Genomic DNA, 22,218 nt, shown 5'->3' with positions numbered 1-22,218 from the left:
TGCCTTGATATTCATGTTTAGATCCAAATCAAATACGTCGTTAACTGTTTCATACAAAATACAATGAACATGTACACTTTCTTTCAACAACAAAACAGTTTCAAAAAGTTGTCCTAAACCAAGTTATTCTTTTAAATGGAGCGTAATAGTCGAATGGCGTGGGGTCCTGATGTCACGAGTGGTGAGCTGTCCCCCAAAAAAGTGAAGTTTTGACGGCAACTGAAGAGCGCTTTCCGTTTGCGCACACAAACAACGAGTCATTTCCACATTGTGGCCTCAGTTTCAAGAGGGCAAAGTCAGTGACTGACCATGGAAGTGGTCAACGTCTTGTTACTCGTGTTGTCTATGTCCCTGTCAGAGAGGTTTCTTGTCGCCGCGTTTTCTCAGTCTCTGGACAGCGATTTCACGTTTACTTTACCCGCTGGCCGAAGGGAGTGCTTCTTCCAGACTATGAAAAAAGACGCATCTCTTGAAATAGAATACCAGGTAAGATGACTTGTAATTACATATATCCTTTACATATACCTCTAATTTAATGTGGAGATAAACAGAGCAACAGGCAACAGATATCTTTTGACAGCTGTTTCGGAGTAAAACTAGCTTAGTTAGCCAGATGAGATGGTGAGCTAACTTGGCTTTTGCGGTCCCTGTTAAAGGACCGAGGTTGTTCGTCCAGTTCAACCACATTTCAAAATGGATCTGTGTTATCCGAAAATATATAAAACATATATATAGGCATGGTGATTATTTTGCGTAACAATACAAAATGCATATCTGTGGAACCGGTGTAACCAACTCATTTCCACAGCATGATACGTTTTTTACGAATCCTACGCTACGCTATGTCTTAACTGGGCCAGATTCCGATGTCTACGCTCACGTTATCACTTCAAGGACACACGAATTAAAAGCGTTTCAAACTTTCCAAGTTGTTTAGTCTAAAACCATCTCTATCTCAACTAGGCGGCCAGTTGGCTATGCTTGATTAAAGATATAGGCTAACAATGCGGGATAGAAACATGACGGGCATTTAACTCCAGTCAATGTTGCGTTAGTGGAATTCCTGTGTGTGTTTGGAAATAAACGGAGGCGACTGGATTTCTTTTTTGCTCAAGAGACTAGAATAGTTTGAAGGATTTCCTTATCTTGACCACCAGACTTAAGAAATGAAGGATGGTGTAACTGCAGAAAGATAATTTCCTAAAGCGTAACCCTTTACTGCCTTGTGAACTTCAGCCAGACCTCAGTTCTGACTCAGATTATTCATGATCCCATCCAGACCAGCCTGACCTAATCGTGTGTGTGTGTGTGTGTGGCTGTGTGTGTGTCCCAGGTGTTGGATGGAGCTGGCCTTGATGTAGATTTCCAGATCTTCTCTCCGTCTAGCCACATACTCTTCAGTGACTACCGCAAATCTGACGGAGTACACACGTGAGTCTCACACACACACACACACACACACTCTCTACACTCTCGTCCTGTTGTCGACCCCTGACCTCTTCCCGCAGCGTGGAGACGGAGGACGGGGACTACATGTTCTGCTTCGACAACTCGTTCAGCTCCGTGTCTGAGAAGATCATCTTCTTTGAGCTGATCCTGGACAACATGGAGAACGAGGGGGAGGAGGCGGACGAGTGGAAGGACTACGTCCACGGGACGGACATGCTGGACATGAAGCTGGAGGACATCATGGTGAGTCCTCGTCCCCTCGTCACCTCGTCAGCAGCACCAGGGGGGAGGGGCCGTCTCACTCCACCGCTGGAGCGTGTCAGGGTCCTGATTGGTCCTTGTGCTCCGTGTGACACCCCTGTTTCACGTGCCAGCGGACGGGTCAGGGTTGACAACCGTCTGGTTGTGTCTCTGGTGGAGTTTGTATCTGACCAGGGCTGGGGGTTGTGATGGAGGCTGGGGGTTGTGATGGAGGCTGGGGGTTGTGATGGAGGCTGGGGGTTGTGATGGAGGTTGGGGTTGAGGCTGGGGTAGTGATGGAGGCTGGGGTAGTGATGGAGGCTGGTGGTTGTGATGGAGGCTGGGGTTGTGATGGAGGCTGGGGTTGTGATGGAGGCTGGGGTTGTGATAGAGGCTGGGGTTGTGATAGAGGCTGGGGTTGTGATGGAGGCTGGGGTTGTGATGGAGGCTGGGGGTTGTGATGGAGGCTGGGGGTTGTGATGGAGGCTGGGGGTTGTGATGGAGGCTGGGGTTGGGGTTGTGATAGAGGTTCAGTCCTTGCTGACGTGTGCTTGACTTTGATCCCTGCTGCCTGTGGCATCAGGGCACCTGGCAGGATGTCAGCTGATAGAATGACACACAGCTGTCATAGTGACTGCTGTCATAGTGACCCCAATGACAGGCCCTGCTGCCTACTACACACACACACACACACACACACTGTGCCGACCTGCCTACATGACCAGCAACTCAGTAACATTTCTCATAAACTACGACTGCCAGAAAGGCCAACAAAAAGGCTACAAGTGCACTAGGAAAGCCATAGAAAGCCTCCTTCAGCGAGGGTCACATTGTGTTTGGCAACAGTGAACAGTGTTTTTGTGCCTACATTCTGACTCCTGGCCACAGCCAGTACAGGACAGGAAGTAGCGGCAGCTGTGGAGGAAGTTGCGTTCTCCCTCAGGGAACACACGAGAGGAACGGGCTTTTGTTGTCACGCAAAGTCCTACTCGGTTCCCCTCTGGCCCAGACTGGCTGCCTGGTGTTTTGGTACAGCTGTGTTATCATCAGGTGTGGTCAGAACCATGTGACTGGAGCATGGCTGGTCAGGTACAGGTTAGCACAGCACTTAAGGTAAATTCCATGAAAGTAGTTTAACGTCACATAGATTTGCATGTGTAAAACTGGATGTACTGGATGAACTTCCAGCTAGGCCACGCCCACAGCTCTCCCAAGTTACTCCCACGTTGATTGGACCAGATATTCCATGCATAGAAAAGCAGGAAATATTCATTTTTGAAGATACAAATCTTCTGCGCTTGCATCCAGTCTTACACATGCACATCTTTATGACCCCTATTTACTTTCATATACAGCCAGAAGTCTGACCCCTACCCTGTCCTCTCTCTCTCTCTTTCCTCCCTCCCTCTCTTTCACCTCCCTCTCCTTCACCTCCCTCTCCTTCGCCTCCCTCCCCTCACCCCTCCTCACCCTCCCTTCCCTCTCTCCTCCCCTCCCTCCCTCTCTCCTCCTCTCCAGGACACCATCAACAGTGTGAAGGCTCGTCTGGGGAAGAGCCTTCAGATCCAGACGGTGCTGCGGGCCTTCGAAGCGCGCGACCGCAACCTGCAGGAGAGCAACTACAACCGGGTCAACATGTGGTCGTGCACCAGCCTGGCGGTCATAGTGCTGGTGTCAGGAGTGCAGGTGTACCTCCTCCGCTCGCTGTTCGAAGACAAGAGGGTGACCCCCACGTAACCCCGCCCCCTGGGAGGGGACTGGGGGAGAGGGCCAACCAATCATCTTTGGGGAACTGGTGCGGAGGCGGGGCTCTTGGCTGAAACTGATACTTCCGACGCGACGTCACAAACCACACGTAGTGTCGTCGCTAACGCACTCTCAGACGTAGCGTGGGCATGGAGAAGATTCCTCTGTAGCTGTCATCACACAGAAACATCTGTTATTATCTCTCTCCCTGTCTCTCTCCCTCTCTTTCCTGTAGTTCACCTTGTCAGTCAGTAGGACACAGCCTCTGTCGTCTCTCCTGAGCTGCTAACATCCGTCTGTAGCATCAAGGCTGGCAGCCCCTCCTCTCTCCCTCCTCTCTCCCTCCCTGCTGGTCTCTCTGCTGCCCTGCCCTCAGATCTGCTGTCAACACCAGAGAGAGAGAGAGTCACCGAACCCGACAGTGATTTTCTTTTTTAACCGAGCCTGAAAGAACAACTTGTCCGATCTGTTTGTTTTTGTGCCAAGTTTTTAGCAATAACTTTAAAGTAGTCGACGAATGAAGAAAGCGTGTTTTGAAGTTGAGTGTTCCTGGCACTGAGGGGAGAGACCACTGTGTAGTCTCTGTCTGCGCGTCTCCTCTCCCCGTGGGTCAGGAGGGGGGCGGTGTTGCTGAGCCAACGAGCCGTTCATCGCCGAGCGGAGCACATGTTACTGACAGGCCTCACGGAACGTTTCTATGGAACCCTTTTCCAAGAACTGTGTGGCCTTTCAAATCTGAGATTCTGTACAGGGGTGCTACACACACACATGACACAATCCATCTCCCTCCCTCTTATTGCCACACACACACACACACACCCACACCTGTTCATAGAAGCCCCTGCTGTCACCAGGTGTGTTCTCCTGATGGTGGCAGGTTTCCTGCACTGTTCTATGCAGCCGACCCCAGGAGGTTAGGGTAGAGGTGCCATCTCTCACCCTCTAAATCACCACCAACCTACTCCTTTCTAAATGACAGGCAGGGCCCGCCCGCCCACCCCCACCCAACCCTCACACCATGCTGGGCTGACAGGAGGCTCAGGTTTCTTGCACCTTGTCAGCCAGCAGAGAGATGGTGCCTGTCTACCTGTTTGCCTGTCTGCCTGTTTGCCTGTCTGCCTGTGGTGACAGATTCCTATTTCAGTCTTCTCTTCTATCCTGCGCCACCGCCACAGTCTCCTGGTAGACGTGTTTACAGGACACGGGCTCAGCCCACTTGGTTAGGAGTGTTTGTGTTTTTGACGCGCGCCTTTTTGAAGATTGACGGGTATGTGTTTCTGGTTTGGCTCCTCTGTGTTATTTTGTATTAAGCAGGAAGTTAGTCTCTAAGTTTTGGGCTTTCTTAGCACACACTGCAGTGTTTCTGTGTACTTACTAAGGCATAGGGCTGGTGAGTGACGGGCTGAAGGTTGATTTGTTCTTCACTTTAGACTCCTGGTATACTGCTGAGTGGTACCATATCGCCACCTGCTGTTGGAAAACTGAAGGGTTTGAGCCTGCAAAAACAAAACATGACCTGTTTCAATGCATTGGCCTAGTTTCAGTAACCCATTATCTGCTTTCAAAGATGTGTATAAATATTGATAGTGAGACATAAATCATCAGGTCTCTGTTTTAGCTGTATACTACTTGTTACCCGACTTACTTTTTGCCGTTAAGATTTTGTGTTGTTGAGTTGTGTTTTTTCCCTTACCAAGCAAAAGATATAACATTACTTTGACAGGATTTGTCTGCTGAGGTTGAGGCGGGCTCTACATTTTTGTGCTACTAACTGATAGGTTACTGTGCAGGGATATTTGTGTTTTGATTGGTACAGACTCAATTTGAACTTCTCAACTTTTTCATCTATATTATGGAGCGGTGAAACCGTAAGAGAGCCCATTGCAGCTGGTCCACTCACTGTGGAAAGGTACTCTAAAGAACCATCTTTGACTGCACAGTAGACTTAATACAACCAATATCGCCTGGTTCACATTATTGTGTATTTTTATGGGCTGTGTGTGGTAGAATTAAACTGCAGCCAAGTCACTCGATAGACGCCTCAACTAACCTCATGGAACAAAAATGGGATATTCTGGGATATTTATCTGAAATATTCTGTAGCTATAAACGTGTAAATAAAATGGTCAAATGTTTGTTCCTTTGTCTTTTGTCCTCTTGCTTTTCCGTGCGTGTGGCGTTAGGGTTAGATAAAAAGATGGCTGTAAGGATACTGTTGGGAATGTGTCCATCCGCGTTTTATAATCTGTCCAGCAGAGGGCAGTGTAGCTGTATAAAGTTTTCAGTGCGACTTCCGGGAAAACAGCAAGACTTCAGAAATGACCTGGGTGTAGTATATTCATCCAGAAGCTCCCCAAATCATTACTCAGGTACGTACATATATTGAACATCCAAAGTCATGTATATCTACTGGATTACACTATCTTGTGTGACTGGATTCATATTGGTAATTATAGTTCGCTTGCGAAACGTCAGATTTAGCTAGCAAAGCTAAGATAGACATAGCGATGTGACAGGAATTTTTTAAGGAGACGGGCTGATCATAATTTTGACTGGGGTTGAGACGGGTGTGAAATTGCGGGATGCAAGCTAACGTGAACTATATTCATTACATGATCCTTCCATGACTTGCGTGTTCCTCCAGGTGATGGGGGCAGACGGCGGGTCTGGAACTGCCGCGGGACCGGATGTACCCTGGCGAAAGGTTTTGTGGGAGCGTCAGCCGTTCCCGGACAACTATGTCGACCGTCGGTTCCTGGAGGAGCTAAGGAGGAACGTGGGTGTTCGGCAGTACCACTACTGGGCGGTGGTGAAGGAAGCTGTGCTGGTAGGGCAGCAGATATCCTGCGTGTCTCTGTTCCTCACTCTGTGGTACTACATGGATCAGGGTCTGTTGTCCTCCACTACACTGCTGTGGACTTGCCTGCTCTGTGCATTGCTGGGCTACGGACTCTACCAAGTGCTGAGTCCGGGGGGGCGATCGAGCTCGCGCACGCGTTTAGCGGACCTCCAGAGCGCCGCCATCTTCCTGTCCTTCACGTTTGGCTTTTCCCCGGTGCTGAAGACGTTGACGGAGTCGGTCAGCACCGACACGGTGTACGCCATGTCCTCCCTCATGCTCCTGGCCCACCTGGTGTCCTTCCCCTACGCCCGGCCCTCCCCCCCCAGCAGCCTGTCCCTGAACGCCGCCCTGTTCGGCTCCGTGTGCCTGGCCTCCAGGCTGCCCGGAGCCCTCCACACCTTCGCCATGCTCAGCTGCGCCCTGCTGGTGTTCGCCCTGTGGCCCTGCCTGCTGCAGAGGGCCCGCGAGAGGAGCCCGGGGCTCTCCGCCGGGGTGTGCGTGGGCGTGTGCGTGGGCGGGGTGGGGGCGCTGGGGTCGCTGTGGGCGGGCGCGGCAGGCCTGCTGGCTGTGGCTCTGGGCGGGGTGACTCTGCTCTGCCCTCTGCTGCTGGTCAGGCTGCAGAGACACAAGGACAACATCCAGGGGCCCTGGGACGAGGCAGAGATACTGGAAGACCTCAGTCGCTTCCTGCACTGACACACACAAGGCCACCCCTCCTTGAGGATGTATGAAAACACTCCACTATCTACGACAGGAAGGAGGGCTGAACAGGAAATGATGCACTTTGCTGCCTAGGTCTTTTATTCCATGTTTTACACTAAACCTGATAGATCTGTGCAAATATCTATTTTATGTGTATGGTTAACAAGGGCTCTGACATAATGACAATTGTTTACAGAATGTTTCAACATGGTTGTGCCGCTTCTTTTTTTTTTTGTATATCTTGGACAATAAAGTCATTTATTTATTCTACCAAATGATTCTGTGTCCCTTGAATCGCAGGCAAACTGGTCACAAAGGCAGGTAAATTGACTAGATATCTATATATCGTCTTTATTCTAAGAGGGTCATACTGATCATGAACTACATTATATAATTCATACCCTTCACCGAATAAAACATGGCTGAAACTGAATATTTCAACTCAAAACTTTGTGGATTCTGAGGAGCAATATCATGAGGTGTCCACCAGGTGGTGTCCTACCTTCAGATCCCCTTCCCTAGGCTTGGCATGTCATGTCTGGTTCTTCTGCCCAGCCCCAACGCCCCTTCCAGTAGAAACAAACGATTCTGCCTATCATAGCTGTAATAGAGTTATGGCCGCCACAACAAGGTTCTCTACATCGTGACAAAAACTTCCATGTTTAAGTTATAACGTACTAGTATCTCCACATCAGTAAAAGCACATTAATGTGTTTGTGCCGAGTTGAAGGTTCTGTCGAAGTTACTTAAAATCTCTTTTTGAAACGCATTACATTTACAAAAACACCTGGTACCACTCTCGACGTTGGAAAAAAAACGCTTTGAAAATTGTACAATTTATTCAAAAACCGTAAAAACAGTGTTGCCCTTTTTGTGTATTTACACACATATTTACACAGAGAAAAAAGGCACTTGTGGCAAATGTATGTATGAAAGAAAATAAAAGGTATGACAGCATTTGTAGACGTTGGCGTTATGTACAGAACAGGCTCAAGGCCTGGGCCATTCCAGTGTTGACTGCAGGGGGATTCCCAGGAGGAGCGCTGAGGCTGCCTTACACATCACACAGCTCACTGGCAGTCTGAGCCTGGCTCTCCCCACGTCTCAGAGGGGCATTGTACAATAGGAGCTGGGAGCAGGGCTGGTGGAGGAGAGGAGGGGGCTGATGGAGGAGAGGAGGAGAGGAAAGCTGATGGAGGAGAGGAGGGCTGATGGAGGAGAGGAGGAGAGGAAAGCTGATGGAGGAGAGGAGGGCTGATGGAGGAGAGGAGGGCTGATGGAGAAGACGAGGAGGGTCTGATGGAGGAGAGGAGGAGGAGAGCTGATGGAGGAGAGGAGGGCTGATGGAGGAGAGGAGGGCTGATGGAGGAGAGGAGGAGAGGAGGGTCTGATGGAGGAGAGGAGGAGAGGAAAGCTGATGGAGGAGAGGAGAGCTGATGGAGGAGAGGAGGGCTGATGGAGGAGAGGAGGGCTGATGGAGGAGAGGAGGAGAGGAGGGTCTGATGGAGGAGAGGAGAGCTGATGGAGGAGAGGAGGGCTGATGGAGGAGAGGAGGGTCTGATGGAGGAGAGGAGGGCTGATGGAGGAGAGGAGGGCTGATGGAGGAGAGGAGAGCTGATGGAGGAGAGGAGAGCTGATCGAGGAGAGGAGGGCTGATGGAGGAGAGGAGGGCTGATGGAGGAGAGGAGAGCTGATGGAGGAGAGGAGGGCTGATGGTCAGTTTGGCTTTGAAGGGGCAGCTGGAGGATGCCTCCTAGAAAACAAGATTATTTAAGATTACATCTAAGATTATTAACCCATCAGACACAAACTCGATTCAAATAAAAACATCTGCTAAATCAATTGAATGTAAATGTGAGCCACAGAGAGAGGGAGAAGAGGGGTGGTGCACACTTCCTGATACTCCCTCACACACACACACACATACATACACACACTAGTGTGACTATGGAACAGCCTCTATCAAAAGAACGATGTTATGGTCTTCCTAAGTCTGGAGAACATTCCTGCAGAGCTCAACCAGGAAAGATCCCTGTGGAGACAAAGGAATATATGTGTGTGTGTGTGTGTGTGATATAGGAGAAAAGGTTTTTTATTTGTCCTGAGATGCGAAGAGTGGAATTACAGTTTCTGAGTTGGAGAAGGAGAGACTGGGCTGGAGAGAAAGATGGAAAGAAAGATGGAGAGACTGGGAGGGAGATAGAGAGAGAGAGAGAGAGAGAGAGAGGGGGAGAGAGAGAGAGAGAGAGAGAGAGAGAGAGAGGGAGAGAGAGAGAGGGGAGAGAGAGAGAGAGAGAGAGAGAGAGAGAGAGAGAGAGAGAGGGAGAGAGAGAGAGAGAGAGAGGGAGGGAGGGCACAGAGGAAATGAGGCAGAAAGAAAAGAAAAGAAAGGCCAAAAGCAAGAGAGAAACCACTGGAGGGAGGAGAAAAGAGGGTGAAGAGAGAGAGAAAGATATTCCATGCAAAAGTCAAATAAAAAATGCAAGAGAAAGAGAGAGGGAAGAAAGAGAGAAAGAAAGTCGTTGGTGGTGAACAGAATTCGGCGCTCGGGTTGAAAAAGACGAACCGTGCATTGAAATGACAAATATATATTCTAGTGTGTCTGAGAGAGACAGAAAAGAGGGAGGGAGGGAGGGAGGGAGGGAGGGAGGGAGGGAGGGAGGGAGGGAGGGAGGGAGGGAGGGAGGGAGGGAGGGAGGGAGGGAGGGAGGGAGGGAGGGAGGGAGGGAGGGAGGGAGGGAGGGAGGGAGGGAGGGAGGGAGGGAGGTGTTGTATCTGGCTTCAGTAGGACCTGGACATAGGAAAGGTCTTTTCTACAGGCTGATGGGAATGAGAATATGAAAAACACATTTTCCAGTAGACCCCCACCCAGCTCAAATAACAAGCTCTCTGCAGCCAGCCTGGGCTTGGCTCTGTGTGTGTGTGTGTGTGTGTGTGCTAACCATTGGTCTCCTTGGTGAGGGAGAGGATGGTTCACAGTGTTGAGAGGGCAGCAGCAGTCCAATAGGAGGAGTGGACCGTGGTGACCTCTGTGTGATTGACCACTCATCACTGAAGCCAAACCACCCCGCTCGCCCTCCCTCTGATTGGCTTACCTGGGCGCACTGGGAGGGGCGCGTTTGGCGGGGGGGGCATCCTGGGGTCCGTCAGCTCTGGGAGGGGAGGGGGGGCCGGAGCGGGAGGGGGCCGGGGGGGCAGGGGCCCGTGTAGCGGCTCTGGAGGGGGGAGACCTGAGAGAGAGAGAGAGAGAGAGAGAGAGAGAGAGAGAGAGCGAGAGAGAGAGAGAGAGAGAGAGAGAGAGAGAGAGCGAGAGAGAGAGAGAGAGAGAGAGAGAGAGAGCGAGAGAGAGAGAAACAGAGAGAGAGAGAAACAGAGAGAGAGAGAGAAAGAGAGAGAAACAGAGAGAGAGAGACAGAGAGAGAGAGAGAGAGAGAGGGGAAGGAGAGACAAAGAGAGAGAGAGGGAGAAACAGAGGGAGAGAGAGAGAGAGAGAGGGTGGTAAAAAAATGTGTCATTAAAATGCTGATGAGAAAACCAGAGACCAAGCTGTGCGATTGACTGCATTGCCATTCCTGTGAATATGGCTGTCTGTGGGAGGGAGAGAGGGTCTGTAAGTGTGTGTGTGTGACCTGTGGTGCTGCAGCCAGGAGGAGTCGACAGGCGGGGGGATGGGGGTGGAGGTGGAGGAGGAGGAGATGTCTCCTATGAGGGCCAGAGCGTCCTGCAGAGCAGTGTAGGTACGCAGCACCTCCTCACGTCTCTGCTCCTGCTGCGGAGCCTCGTCCATCAACACTGAGCGCTCTCCCAGAGCGTACAGCTGGACCAGGAGCTCAGACGCTATAAAGTCCTTCACCTGGGGGGGGGGGCAGGAAAGACCCTTTCTCATACACCTGGAAATAACTACAACAGACAGACAGGCAGGCAGCAAGGCAGGAAGGAAGACAGATAGACAGATAGACAGATAGATAGACAGACAGACAGCGTACGTTGTTGATCATGAGGTGCATGATGGTCTTGGGCAGAAGGTCCTGGAGGGTCTTGTAGACGATGTTCATGTAGGAGTCCACCAGGTGCCTGATGGTCTCCACCTGCCGCTCCAGCTGAGGGTCCATGGAGACGCTGTCAGCAGAGCCAGCGCTCTCCCCATTCACCTGGAGGATGGGGAGGAGGAGGAGGGGGGAGGAGGAGGAGGAGGGGGAAGGGGGAGGAGGAGGAGGGGGGAGGGGGAGGGGGAGGAGGAGGAGGAGGGGGGAGGAGGGGGGAGGAGGGGGGAGGAGGGGGGAGGAGGAAGAGGGGGGGGGAATGAGAAGAGAAAGGCGTACCGTAGAGGAAAGAGAGAGGAAAACAGGGTGAGAACGTATTTACAGTCTTTTATGGGTGCTATTTATAATGTCTACTGTAATTACATTTCACGCCAATAAAAGTAGTTTGAGTTTCTGAATTGCATCAGAGGACATGCAGAGAAGGGAGAGGGGGAGAGAGTGCGGGAGAGAAAGAGGGAGGGAGTTAAGGAGTGGAGGTGGTATGTAGATTCTTAGGTTTGAACCCTTATTTCACTGATGTCATAACCCTCTACTCACAAAGAGAGTGGAGAAGGAGAGGGGGAGGGGGAGAAAGGAGAGGGGTGGGGAGAGAAAAGGAGAGGGGTGGGGAGAGAAAAGGAGAGGGGTGGGGAGAGAAAAGGAGAGGGGTGGGGAGAGAAAAGGAGAGGGGTGGGGAGAGAAAAGGAGAGGGGTGGGGAGAGCGGGAGAAAAAGGGAGGGAAATGAAAAGCAGAAAGAAGGAGAGGGGGTCAACGTAGAGAGTGATCGGGAGCAGGGCTGATTAGAACCAGACTGACCGCCCCTCTGAGGGACACACACACACCCTCATACACACACACACACACACACACACACACAAACAAACTCACACACACAAAATGACATCACAGACTAAGAATTCTGGGCTGAAAAGCAATGACAGAGCGGGAGAGAGGAGGGGGAGTAGTGAGGAGAGAGAGGAGGGGGAGTAGGGAGGAGAGAGAGGAGGGGGAGTAGGGAGGAGAGAGAGGAGGGGGAGTAGTGAGGAGAGAGAGGAGGGGGAGTAGGGAGGAGAGAGAGGAGGGGGAGTAGTGAGGAGAGAGAGGAGGGGGAGTAGGGAGGAGAGAGAGGAGGGGGAGTAGGGAGGAGAGAGAGGAGGGGGAGTAGGGAGGAGAGAGAGGAGGGGGAGTAGGGAGGAGAGAGAGGAGGGGGAGTAGTGAGGAGAGAGAGGAGGGGGAGTAGTGAGGAGAGAGAGGAGGGGGAGTAGTGAGGAGAGAGAGGAGGGGGAGGAGGGAGGAGAGAGAGGAGGGGGAGTAGGGAGGGAGGAGAGAGAAGAGGGGGAGTAGGGAGGAGAGAGAGGAGGGGGAGTAGGGAGGAGAGAGAGGAGGGGGAGTAGGGAGGAGAGAGAGGAGGGGGAGTAGGGAGGAGAGAGAGGAGGGGGAGTAGGGAGGAGAGAGAGGAGGGGGAGTAGGGAGGAGAGAGAGGAGGGGGAGTAGGGAGGAGAGAGAGGAGGGGGAGGAGGGAGGAGAGAGAGGAGGGGGAGGAGGGAGGAGAGAGAGGAGGGGGAGTAGGGAGGAGAGAGAGGAGGGGGAGTAGGGAGGAGAGAGAGGAGGGGGAGTAGGGAGGAGAGAGAGGAGGGGGAGTAGGGAGGAGAGAGAGGAGGGGGAGTAGGGAGGAGAGAGAGGAGGGGGAGTAGGGAGGAGAGAGAGGAGGGGGAGTAGGGAGGAGAGAGAGGAGGGGGAGTAGGGAGGAGAGAGAGGAGGGGGAGTAGGGAGGAGAGAGAGGAGGGGGAGTAGGGAGGAGAGAGAGGAGGGGGAGGAGTGAGGAGAGAGAGGAGGGGGAGTAGGGAGGAGAGAGAGGAGGGGGAGGAGTGAGGAGAGAGAGGAGGGGGAGTAGGGAGGAGAGAGAGGAGGGGGAGTAGGGAGGAGAGAGAGGAGGGGGAGTAGGGAGGAGAGAGAGGAGGGGGAGTAGGGGGTGTTATGGTGACGGACTCTCCTAGGAGGGAGAGGGAGAGGAGGGGGCTGTTGGGGTGAAGATTAGGGTCAAAGGTCAGAGTTTGGGTCCTCACAGTGACCTTCTCAGGGTAGACTCCTGCCCTCAGTAGAGAAGCCTTCCAGCTGTCCAGCTCCTCCTGGGAGCCACACGCCAGCTCCAGGTACCTGTAGTCCTTGTACACGTTCCTGCAATTCATTTGAACACAGCCGTGGGCCTATTAAAACTATGTTTCCCAGTCTGCAGTCCTCTCCAGTTTACGTATGCATGAATGGTGACACTTGATCGCTTCCTTTCTCAATCAATGGTCTTCTATGAATCAGTCTTCTATCAATCAGTCTTCTATCTCTTTACTCTCCAAACCCATCCTCCCCTCAACCCTGCTGTTTATGTCCCTCAGCCTCCTCCCCCTACTCCCTCCCTCCCTCCCTCCCTCCCTCCCTCAGCCTCCTCCCCCCCTACTCCCTCCCTCCCTCCCTCCCTCAGCCTCCTCCCCCCCTACTCCCTCCCTCCCTCCCTCAGCCTCCTCCCCCCCTACTCCCTCCCTCCCTCAACCTCCCCCCCCCCTACTCCCCCTACTCCTCCTCTACTCCCCCCTCCCTCCCTCAGCCTACTCCCCCCTCCCTCCCTCCCTCCACCTCATCTCTCCATCCGCCCTCTAGGCGCCGCTGTGATTCACAGAGACAGGAATCTGGAGCGAGCAGCGGACCATCTGCTAAACATTGCCTTTAATCACTTTGCTGTTCCTCCACTCCCTTTGTTTCTCCCCTCTCACGTTTTCAAAACCACAGTTGTTGCGTGTTTGTGTCTGTCTGTGTGCTTGTGTGTGAGGGTCATTTCAGTAGAGAAACACCGCTCTGGAGTTGATTAGCTAGTTGACTAGAGACAGACAGGTATGCCTGTAATTTTGTTATATTGAGAATGACCATCTCTCTCTCTCTCTCTCTCTCTCTCTCTCTCTCTCTCTCTCTCTCTCTCTCTCTCTCTCTCTCTCTCTCTCTCTCTCTCTCTCTCTCTCTCTCTCTCTCTCACTCTCTCTCACTCTCTCTCTCACACTCTCTCTCACTCTCACTCTCTCACTCTCTCACTCTCTCACTCTCTCACTCTCTCACTCTCTCACTCTCTCACTCTCTCCCATCCAGTTCAATGCTTTACAAAGGCTATATTGTGACCATTCACTCTACTTTTCCCTCCTTCCCTCTCTCCCCATCCCGCCTTCTCTCCTTTCCCCTTCAATCTCTTTCTCCCTTCCATCCTTTTCCCTTTCCTCTCCTCCCATTCTATCTCTCCTCTCCTTCCTCTCTCCCCTTTCTCTCTCTCATATTCAGGAGATCAGTATCGTTTTTGGTTTGGTTTGATGAGAAAATAGCATTGGTGTGAAATTTGCACGTGAAATGGTTTTATCTTGATAAGAAATGTTTGGTGTGGTAAAACTGCTTGGTTGGCTGGCAGTTCTAACTGCCCAATAAAGGTATCTTTAAAAGTCAAAGTCTCTCTGTCTGTCTTTCTGTCTCTCTCTCTGTCTCTCTCTCATCTTCAGGAAATCAGACCTCTGGCTGCTTCACATTTAGGGAGTTTCCTACAGTTTTTATTACTGTCAGACAGGAATACAACCACCGCAGCAAAATATAGAATGGCTGCCACATACACACACGCAAACACTCACACAGACACACACACAGACACACACACAGACACACACACAGACACACACACACAGACACAGAGAGCGAGAGGAACAGGGGGGGGGGGGCAGTAGGACACGCTTTGACACATTCCTGGCTGATCGTTCTGATGCTCTCTCTCTCTCCCTCCTTCTCTCTCTCCCCTCCTCCCCCTCTTCCTCTATGAGGAGGTCTCTCTCTTCCCCACCCTTCCCGCTCTCCCTCCCTGTCTCCCTCCTTCTCTCTCTTCCCCACCCTTCCCGCTCTCCCTCTCTGTCTCCCTCCTTCTTGTGGTGAGGAGAGGAATTCTTTCCAAACAAGAGCACCCTCCTCTCAGATCCAGCAGCTCTGGCTTTGATTAGCTGCTTAATGAGCCCTCCGACAGTCCACTGGGCTCTGCTCACATACACAGGCTCTCTCATCACACACACACACACACACACTTCCATACAAACAGTCCAATCTCATAACATAGCTCAGAAAATTATAAACAAACTCCACATGCTCCGGTTCAATCAGCTGCGCCCACACACACACTACTGGTCTCTCTCACACACACACACACACACACCAGATAATGTGCCTTGTCTCTCAGCCAGTGAGAGGAGGTCAGAGTGTAAGGGTCAGGGGGAGGGTAAACCTTGGCTCATCATCCTGTCCCCCTCATCCTGTCTCCCCCCCCCCCCCGCTCTCATTTAACACCAGCAGAACATCTCTCCCAGACAACACACACTAGAGACCCCTGCAGGTGACCCTGCTCTAGAGAGTAGGAGAGGAACATCTAACTATCAAACACACACCCACCCACACACACCCACCCACCCACCCCCACACCCACACCCACCCCCACACCCACACACACACACATACACACACACACACACACACACCCACACACACACACACCTCTGCTCCGTGTTGAAGATGGCACAGGCGTGTCTGCTGGACATGAAGCTCTTCTCCACATCTCTGAGCCTCAGGTTGTCCAAAGACAGGATGTATTTCTTCTCCTTCTCCTGGGGGGAGGGAGGGAGAGGGAGAGAGGGAGAGAGAGGTGAGGGAGGGGGGATAGTGGGATAAGACAGAGATTCGGTATGTTTATGGGAGGGCCAAGTAACACGCCGACTGTTCTAGACAGCAGGCTCCCCCTCTGGAATTGTGAGAGAGCGATAAGAAGAGGAGGAGATGAACCAGGGAGAGGTGAGAAGAGGGGGAGATGAACCAGGGAGAGGTGAAAGAAGAGGAGGAGATGAACCAGGGAGAGGTGAGAGAAGAGGAGGAGATGAACCAGGGAGAGGTGAGAGAAGAGGAGGAGATGAACCAGGGAGAGGTGAGAGAAGAGGAGGAGATGAACCAGGGAGAGGTGAGAGAAGAGGAGGAGATGAACCAGGGAGAGGTGAGAGAAGAGGAGGAGATGAACCAGGGAGAGGTGAGAGAAGAGGAGGAGATGAACCAGGGAGAGGTGAGAGAAGAGGAGGAGATGAACCAGGGAGAGGTGAGAGAAGAGGAGGAGATGAACCAGGGAGAGGTGAGAGAAGAGGAGGAGATGAACCAGGGAGAGGTGAAAGAAGAGGAGGAGATGAACCAGGGAGAGGTGAGAGAAGAGGAGGAGATGAACCAGGGAGAGGTGAGAGAAGAGGAGGAGATGAACCAGGGAGAGGTGAGAGAAGAGGAGGAGATGAACCAGGGAGAGGTGAGAGAAGAGGAGGAGATGAACCAGGGAGAGGTGAGAGAAGAGGAGGAGATGAACCAGGGAGAGGTGAGAGAAGAGGAGGAGATGAACCAGGGAGAGGTGAGAGAAGAGGAGGAGATGAACCAGGGAGAGGTGAGAGAAGAGGAGGAGATGAACCAGGGAGAGGTGAGAGAAGAGGAGGAGATGAACCAGGGAGAGGTGAGAGAAGAGGAGGAGATGAACCAGGGAGAGGTGAGAGAAGAGGAGGAGATGAACCAGGGAGAGGTGAGAGAAGAGGAGGAGATGAACCAGGGAGAGGTGAGAGAAGAGGAGGAGATGAACCAGGGAGAGGTGAGAGAAGAGGAGGAGATGAACCAGGGAGAGGTGAAAGAAGAGGAGGAGATGAACCAGGGAGAGGTGAGAGAAGAGGAGGAGATGAACCAGGGAGAGGTGAGAGAAGAGGAGGAGATGAACCAGGGAGAGGTGAGAGAAGAGGAGGAGATGAACCAGGGAGAGGTGAGAGAAGAGGAGGAGATGAACCAGGGAGAGGTGAGAGAAGAGGAGGAGATGAACCAGGGAGAGGTGAGAGAAGAGGAGGAGATGAACCAGGGAGAGGTGAGAGAAGAGGAGGAGATGAACCAGGGAGAGGTGAGAGAAGAGGAGGAGATGAACCAGGGAGAGGTGAGAGAAGAGGAGGAGATGAACCAGGGAGAGGTGAGAGAAGAGGAGGAGGACAGAAGGTGTGGAAGAACATGTAGGACATGAAGAGGACTGTACCCCAGGCCAGGCCTGAGGGTGTGGAGGTATACTGGGGCCAGCACAACCCAGCCCCACGAACAACAGAGAGAGGGAGGAGAAAGAAAAGACAGGAGAAAGAGAGAAGAAGAAGGAGAAAGAGAGAAGAAGAAGGAGAAAGAGAGAAGAAGAAGGAGAAAGAGAGAGAGAAAGGAGAAAGTGGAAAGAGAGTGAAGAGTAAGGTAGAGAGAGAAAGGAGAAAGGCAAAAGGAGAGAGAGAGCAGAAAAGGAGGGAGAGAGAGATAGAGCAGAAAAGAGAGAGAGAGAGAGCAGAAAAGAGAGAGAGAGAGGGCCAGGAGTGCACAGTCTGTCATCACCAGCAGGACTGATGTGTGATGGCGAGCAGAGGGGAAGGATGGAGAGAAGCAGAGGTAGGCAGGGAGAATGAGAGAACCAGAGAGCCAGGGGAGTCCGGGGAGAGAAGAGAGGGGGAGAGGACAAAGGGGGAGAGAAGAGAGGGGGAGAGGAGAGAGGGGGGAACAAGGAGAGGGAGAGAAGCCGTGCGGCCATGTGAAAGTCATTACTCAGACTGAAGTTCTGAAACACAACTTTTTCTCCACGAGAGAAGCCCATCCCCCTCTCCTCTCCTGCTCCCCTCTCCCCCCTCCAGGAGGGGGGCTCCACCCCAGGAACAGCTTCACTTACTGCCAGAGCTGTGGAGGAGCTGGTGGACGAGCAGGAGAGAGCAGGGGCGAGGGACAGGAGAGAGAGAGGAGAGACGACCTGGACAGAGGAAGAGATGTACGTTGCAAGGCATGATGGGAGTTAGGAGGTTCAAGGAGGCAAAAAAAAAAAAAAAAAAGAAGAGAAGGTTCAAGCAGTGAGGGGAGCTGTAGGAGGAGACTGTGTGTGTGTGTGTGTGACAGAGAGAGAGACAGGGGAGGTGTGAGAGCAGCACTCAGTTCGGTCGCCCCTGAACCCTACGAATCTCTCCCTTCTTTCCTTTCTCTGCCTCTCTTTTTTTTCCTCCAGAGGGGCCCACTTCCTGTTACAGAGGCTGAAAAAAATGACAGAGCAAGCCTGGCGCTTCGACAGCCACATCTGGTACCACTTAGAGAGAGAGAGAGCGAGAGCGAGAGCGAGAAAGGAGGAGAACGGAGAAGGAACTCTTGACGAGACGTGAAGCCGAGGGCAGACGGAGCGGCTGGTCGAGAGAGGGAGGTGAGTTTCGAGCGAGCGGGGAACGGACGAGAGACTTTCGAAGACAGAGAGAGGGAGAGAGAGGGAGAGAGAGAGAAACGGCGAGAGGGAGAAGTGGAGAGAAACTGCAGACCACTCCAAAGTTGATTCCCCACGGGTCCCATCAACCCTTATATGGAGTCTGAGTCCCTCCCCAGTTCTCTCTCTCTCCTTCTCGCTCTCTCCCTCTCTCTCTCTCCCCTTCTCTCTCTCTCTCTCTCTCTCTCTCTCTCCCCTCTCTCTCTCTCCCCTTCTCTCTCTCTCTCTCTCTCTCTCTCTCTCTTCCCGCCTTGCCTAAATGTAGGGGCTGATCTCCAGTAGGATGAGTGTGTGTGCCACGTCAAGACTGGATACTCTGCTTCGACAGTGCGCCACGGACGCCACACACACACGCGCGCGCACACAGTGCTCGGACCTAACCAGGACTCACCGAGGGACGAGGACGGCGGTGTGTGTGGGTCAGTGTGTGTCTGAGTGTGTGTCTGAGTGTGTGTGTGTGTGTGTAACCTCTCACCCCGCCACAGAAGAACAGGAGCCTTTGACTTTGCTCCGCTCCACCTCCACATCACCGCAGGGACGGATGGAGGGGGACAGAGACAGACACTGGAGGAGAAAGGAATGGACGAGAGCGAGAGAGAGATAGGGAGAGAGATAGAGAGATAGAGAGAGAGAGAGAGAGAGAGAGAGAGAGAGAGAGAGAGAGAGAGAGAGAGAGAGAGAGAGAGAGAGAGAGAAAGAGAAAGAGGGAGAGAGAGAGAGAGAGAGAGAGAGAGAGAGAGGGAGAGGGGGAGAGAGAGTCCTGTTCCGTCCTCCCAGTGTTCAGACTACCTGTTCAGGTTGTTACTGGTGTACAGTAGTCTGCACATTGGTTAGACTGTGCAGGGAAGTGCTTCGGGGTCTTGAGACAACACACATGCGCGCTCTCACGCACCTCAGAGCGCACCGACGGTATGCATGCATGATGTTGAAGTGTGTCTAGCTGGGCTGGTTTGTGTTGGTCTAACTCTCGCTGCTTGCTCTCCCTGCTGCTGCTGTGTCTGCGCCCGAGTTCAGGGCTTCCTCTGGACGTGAGGATGTGTGGTCGCTTTCGTAGCAGTTATTTCATACAGTACAGTTGAATTCCTGTTGAAACCGTGTCAAAGGCCTGGGTTCTGGGTGTGGACTGGTGTAGTGTGTGTGTGTGTGTCTGTGTGTAGCGATCCAGATGTTGAGTGCAGCTATGGTCCGACTGTGAGGTGGCAGTCACTCTGACTGGTTGCTTAGCAAAGTGGCTGATATCGTCATTGGTGGAGAGTTTGTGTGTTGAGGGGGTTAGTGAGCGGCGAGACGGGCGGAGGTAAACACTACGAGAGCTGGACGATAACTAACCGAGGAAGACAATCCTAGCGGCTACCAGATATGTGTGTGTGTGTGTGTGTGTGTGTGTGTGGTGTCAGGGTGGTCATTGGACGACCATACATCAGAGACTGGAGCTCCCCTCCCTCCAGACTGATGGCTGTGAGATAGGGAACAGGCCTAACTCTAAACACACACACACACACACGCTCACACACCTCTATGCTCCGGTCCAGTGGTGTGTAGATAGAGTCTGTTATTACTCAGGCCGCATGTTGCAGCCGTGGGACAGAGCTGAGCAGGAATGCAGGTCTGGTTAGTGTTGGCGTGCGCTGGGTCCCATTTACTGGTGTGGAACCGTTTGAAAGAGATGAAATGACTATCACAGGTCAGGGGGGGCAGGAAGTGGAGGAAGGGGAGCAAAGATTGAGGGGAGGAGGGGGGGGGCTGAAGGGAGGACGGGAGGAGAAGGGAGAGAAGGGGGGAGGGGCGGGGGAGTTTAGGTGGAGCTGAATGGGGTGTAGATGGGAGGAGGTGGGGTGTAGATGGAAGGGGGGTGAGGAGGGGGGGGAGTAGAGAGGGTAGGGAGGTGAATGGGGGAGCTAAAGGGGGTGGGCGGTAGAATTGAGGAATTGACGTTGGAGAAGAGTAGATTTGAGGGGGGAGGAGAGGGGGAAGAGAGGGGGAGAGGGGGGGGGCTGAAGTGTAGAAACAGCCATGTGGGATTTCTCTGGGCAGATCTTGGAAGCTGGTGTTTGGACAAAGCCTCAGATTTTCCAGCCAGGAATGTGCACAGTCCCAAGGAGACTGCCAACCACAGAGAGAGAGGGGGGTGGGGAGGAGGTCGAGGGAGGGGGGACGAGGGGAGACGGCGGTGGAGAGGAGGGGAGAAGGAGCCGGTGGGGCTTGTGGACGCGGTTACGGGTGGCCCGTGTGTGTGTGTGGCGGTGTGAGAGCATGCTGATCTAACACTGTGATTGCAGGCATGGCCTGGCACCATGGCCCTGGTGCAGAGTCCCAGAGGGCTTCAGACACACAGAGAGAGAGAGGGGGGGGAGAGAGAGGGGGGGGGAAGAGAGGGGGGGAGAGAGAGAGAGAGAGAGAGAGAGAGGGGGGGAGAGGGGGGGGGGAAGAGGGGGGGGGGAGTGAGGGAGGGGGGGGGGGAGAGAGAGAGAGGGGGGGGGGAGAGAGGGGGGAGAGAGAGAGGGGGGGGGAAGAGGGGGGGAGTGAGGGAGGGAGAGAAGAGAGGGAGAGGAGGAAAGACAGAGGGAAGGAAGGCGAGAGTGAGAGTGAGAGAGACAGACAGAGTGAGTGAGGGAGGGAGAGAGAGGGAGAGGAGGAGAGACAGAGGGAGGGAGAGAGCGGGAGAGAGGCAGACAGAGAGAGCTGGAGAGAGACAGACAGAGAGAGCTGGAGAGAGGCAGACAGAGAGAGCTGGAGAGAGGCAGACAGAGAGAGCTGGAGAGAGGCAGACAGAGAGAGCTGGAGAGAGGCAGACAGAGAGAGCTGGAGAGAGGCAGACAGAGAGAGCTGGAGAGAGACAGACAGAGAGAGCTGGAGAGAGACAGACAGAGAGAGCTGGAGAGAGACAGACAGAGAGAGCTGGAGAGAGGCAGACAGAGAGAGCTGGAGAGAGGCAGACAGAGAGAGCTGGAGAGAGGCAGACAGAGAGAGCTGGAGAGAGGCAGACAGAGAGAGCTGGAGAGAGGCAGACAGAGAGAGCTGGAGAGAGGCAGACAGAGAGAGCTGGAGAGAGGCAGACAGAGAGAGCTGGAGAGAGGCAGACAGAGAGAGCTGGAGAGAGGCAGACAGAGAGAGCTGGAGAGAGGCAGACAGAGAGAGCTGGAGAGAGGCAGACAGAGAGAGTGGGGGAGGAGGTGGGAGTGGTGCTGACCGTGCCAGATATAACAGTGTGCTCCTGTGTCTGTGTGTCTAGTCTTCTGGTTCTGCAGAGTCCCAGTGGAACCACACTCCCTGCTCAGTGGAACCAAACTCCTTGCTCCTCAGACCAGATCCCAGATCTGTCCATGTCTAGGAGTGTGTGTACGTGTGTGTGTACGTGTGTGTGTGTGTCTCTCTAAGAACACTGTGTCCAAATGCTCCGGTGTGTGTGTATAATTGACCATATGCCTGTCTGAATCAGGGTCTATTTCTCAGTATTTGTATGCCAGTTTGTTTATATCTACATCTCAGCATGAGTACTGTGTGTCTGTGTGTGTGTGTGTGTGTGTGTGTGTGTGTGTGTTTGTATGTGTTTTACTGTATATGTATGTGTTTCAGTGTGTGTATTTTTTTTTACTGTGTGTGTGTTCTACTGCGAGTGTGTTTCTGTGTGTGTTAGTTTGGCTTGGTTCGGCTCCAGCTGTGTCAGAGTGAACCGCTCCAAATGCCTCCAAGTCCCAGAGGAGGAAGAGGGGGAGGGGGGGGGAACCAGGAGAGGGAGGTAGGGAGGAATGAGAGGGGGTGTAGGGAGGAATGAGAGGGGGAGGGGGGCGGTGGGGTCTGGGGGTTCAGTGGAAGCACCAGGTGCGGGGGCAGGGGAACAAGGGAAGGTGGCTCTACTTCTCTGTACGTACAAGTT

At 53.0% G+C, this 22,218-nt stretch overlaps 3 protein-coding genes and 1 long non-coding RNA gene across 17 annotated transcripts in view; 3 read left to right on the top strand and 1 right to left on the bottom strand.

The window, feature by feature from the left end:
- Positions 1 to 112: 112 nt before the first annotated feature.
- Positions 113 to 5,570, top strand: tmed5 (transmembrane p24 trafficking protein 5). Of its 2 annotated transcripts, XR_014731468.1 has the most exons (5): positions 113 to 486; positions 1,334 to 1,431; positions 1,509 to 1,692; positions 3,208 to 4,702; positions 4,866 to 5,570. XR_014731468.1 is itself a non-coding variant. In XM_084675911.1 (4 exons), the coding sequence occupies exons 1-4, from the start codon at positions 310 to 312 to the stop codon at positions 3,424 to 3,426; spliced, it is 678 nt and encodes a 225-aa protein (XP_084532037.1). In that variant the 5' UTR covers positions 113 to 309; the 3' UTR covers positions 3,427 to 5,570. The 2 variants fall into 2 exon arrangements, 1 of the variants encoding a protein (XP_084532037.1); XM_084675911.1 differs by having other exon boundaries at positions 3,208 to 5,570.
- Positions 4,623 to 7,254, top strand: pigc (phosphatidylinositol glycan anchor biosynthesis, class C). Its single transcript, XM_084675908.1, has 3 exons — positions 4,623 to 4,702; positions 5,619 to 5,804; positions 6,080 to 7,254. The coding sequence occupies exon 3, from the start codon at positions 6,083 to 6,085 to the stop codon at positions 6,971 to 6,973; it is 891 nt and encodes a 296-aa protein (XP_084532034.1). The 5' UTR covers positions 4,623 to 4,702; positions 5,619 to 5,804; positions 6,080 to 6,082; the 3' UTR covers positions 6,974 to 7,254.
- A 545-nt stretch (positions 7,255 to 7,799) lies between these two features.
- The window catches only part of dnm3a (dynamin 3a), a 27,564-nt gene continuing 13,145 nt past the window's right edge, over positions 7,800 to 22,218 (bottom strand). For 6 of the 12 annotated variants that reach the window (XM_084675896.1, XM_084675897.1, XM_084675894.1 and 3 more), the window contains 7 exons: positions 17,769 to 17,846; positions 15,563 to 15,672; positions 13,069 to 13,180; positions 10,966 to 11,130; positions 10,609 to 10,832; positions 10,075 to 10,209; positions 7,800 to 8,732 (listed from right to left, as the gene is read on the bottom strand). In XM_084675896.1, the coding sequence (XP_084532022.1) occupies positions 8,696 to 8,732; positions 10,075 to 10,209; positions 10,609 to 10,832; positions 10,966 to 11,130; positions 13,069 to 13,180; positions 15,563 to 15,672; positions 17,769 to 17,846 (861 nt within the window). In that variant the 3' untranslated portion in view covers positions 7,800 to 8,695. The remainder of the gene's footprint in view (positions 8,733 to 10,074; positions 10,210 to 10,608; positions 10,833 to 10,965; positions 11,131 to 13,068; positions 13,181 to 15,562; positions 15,673 to 17,768; positions 17,847 to 22,218) is intronic. The other 6 variants (XM_084675901.1, XM_084675903.1, XM_084675905.1 and 3 more) reach the window with 3 other exon arrangements.
- Positions 17,856 to 22,218, top strand: part of LOC146254354 (uncharacterized) — a 4,838-nt gene continuing 475 nt past the window's right edge. Inside the window, exon 1 of one of the 2 annotated variants that reach the window (XR_014731470.1) lies at positions 17,856 to 18,284. This is a non-coding gene — a long non-coding RNA (uncharacterized LOC146254354). Of the gene's footprint in view, positions 18,285 to 18,597; positions 18,761 to 22,218 lie in introns of those variants that run through there. The other variant, XR_014731469.1, reaches the window with a different exon arrangement.

Source organism: Hypomesus nipponensis, chromosome 16, assembly GCF_054491055.1.
Source record: "Hypomesus nipponensis isolate SF chromosome 16, ASM5449105v1, whole genome shotgun sequence".
In the NCBI taxonomy this organism is placed as follows: domain Eukaryota; kingdom Metazoa; phylum Chordata; class Actinopteri; order Osmeriformes; family Osmeridae; genus Hypomesus; species Hypomesus nipponensis.
This window is presented reverse-complemented; position numbering and strand designations above follow the sequence as displayed.

Bases quoted from the DNA above. Each gene is read 5' to 3' on its own strand.
- tmed5 (XM_084675911.1), top strand. From the start codon at position 310: ATGGAAGTGGTCAACGTCTTGTTACTCGTGTTGTCTATGTCCCTGTCA. The intron at 487-1,333 runs GTAAGATGACTT...TGTGTGTCCCAG, and splicing joins CTCTTGAAATAGAATACCAG to GTGTTGGATGGAGCTGGCCT. The intron at 1,693-3,207 runs GTGAGTCCTCGT...CCTCCTCTCCAG, and splicing joins TGAAGCTGGAGGACATCATG to GACACCATCAACAGTGTGAA.
- pigc (XM_084675908.1), top strand. From the start codon at position 6,083: ATGGGGGCAGACGGCGGGTCTGGAACTGCCGCGGGACCGGATGTACCC.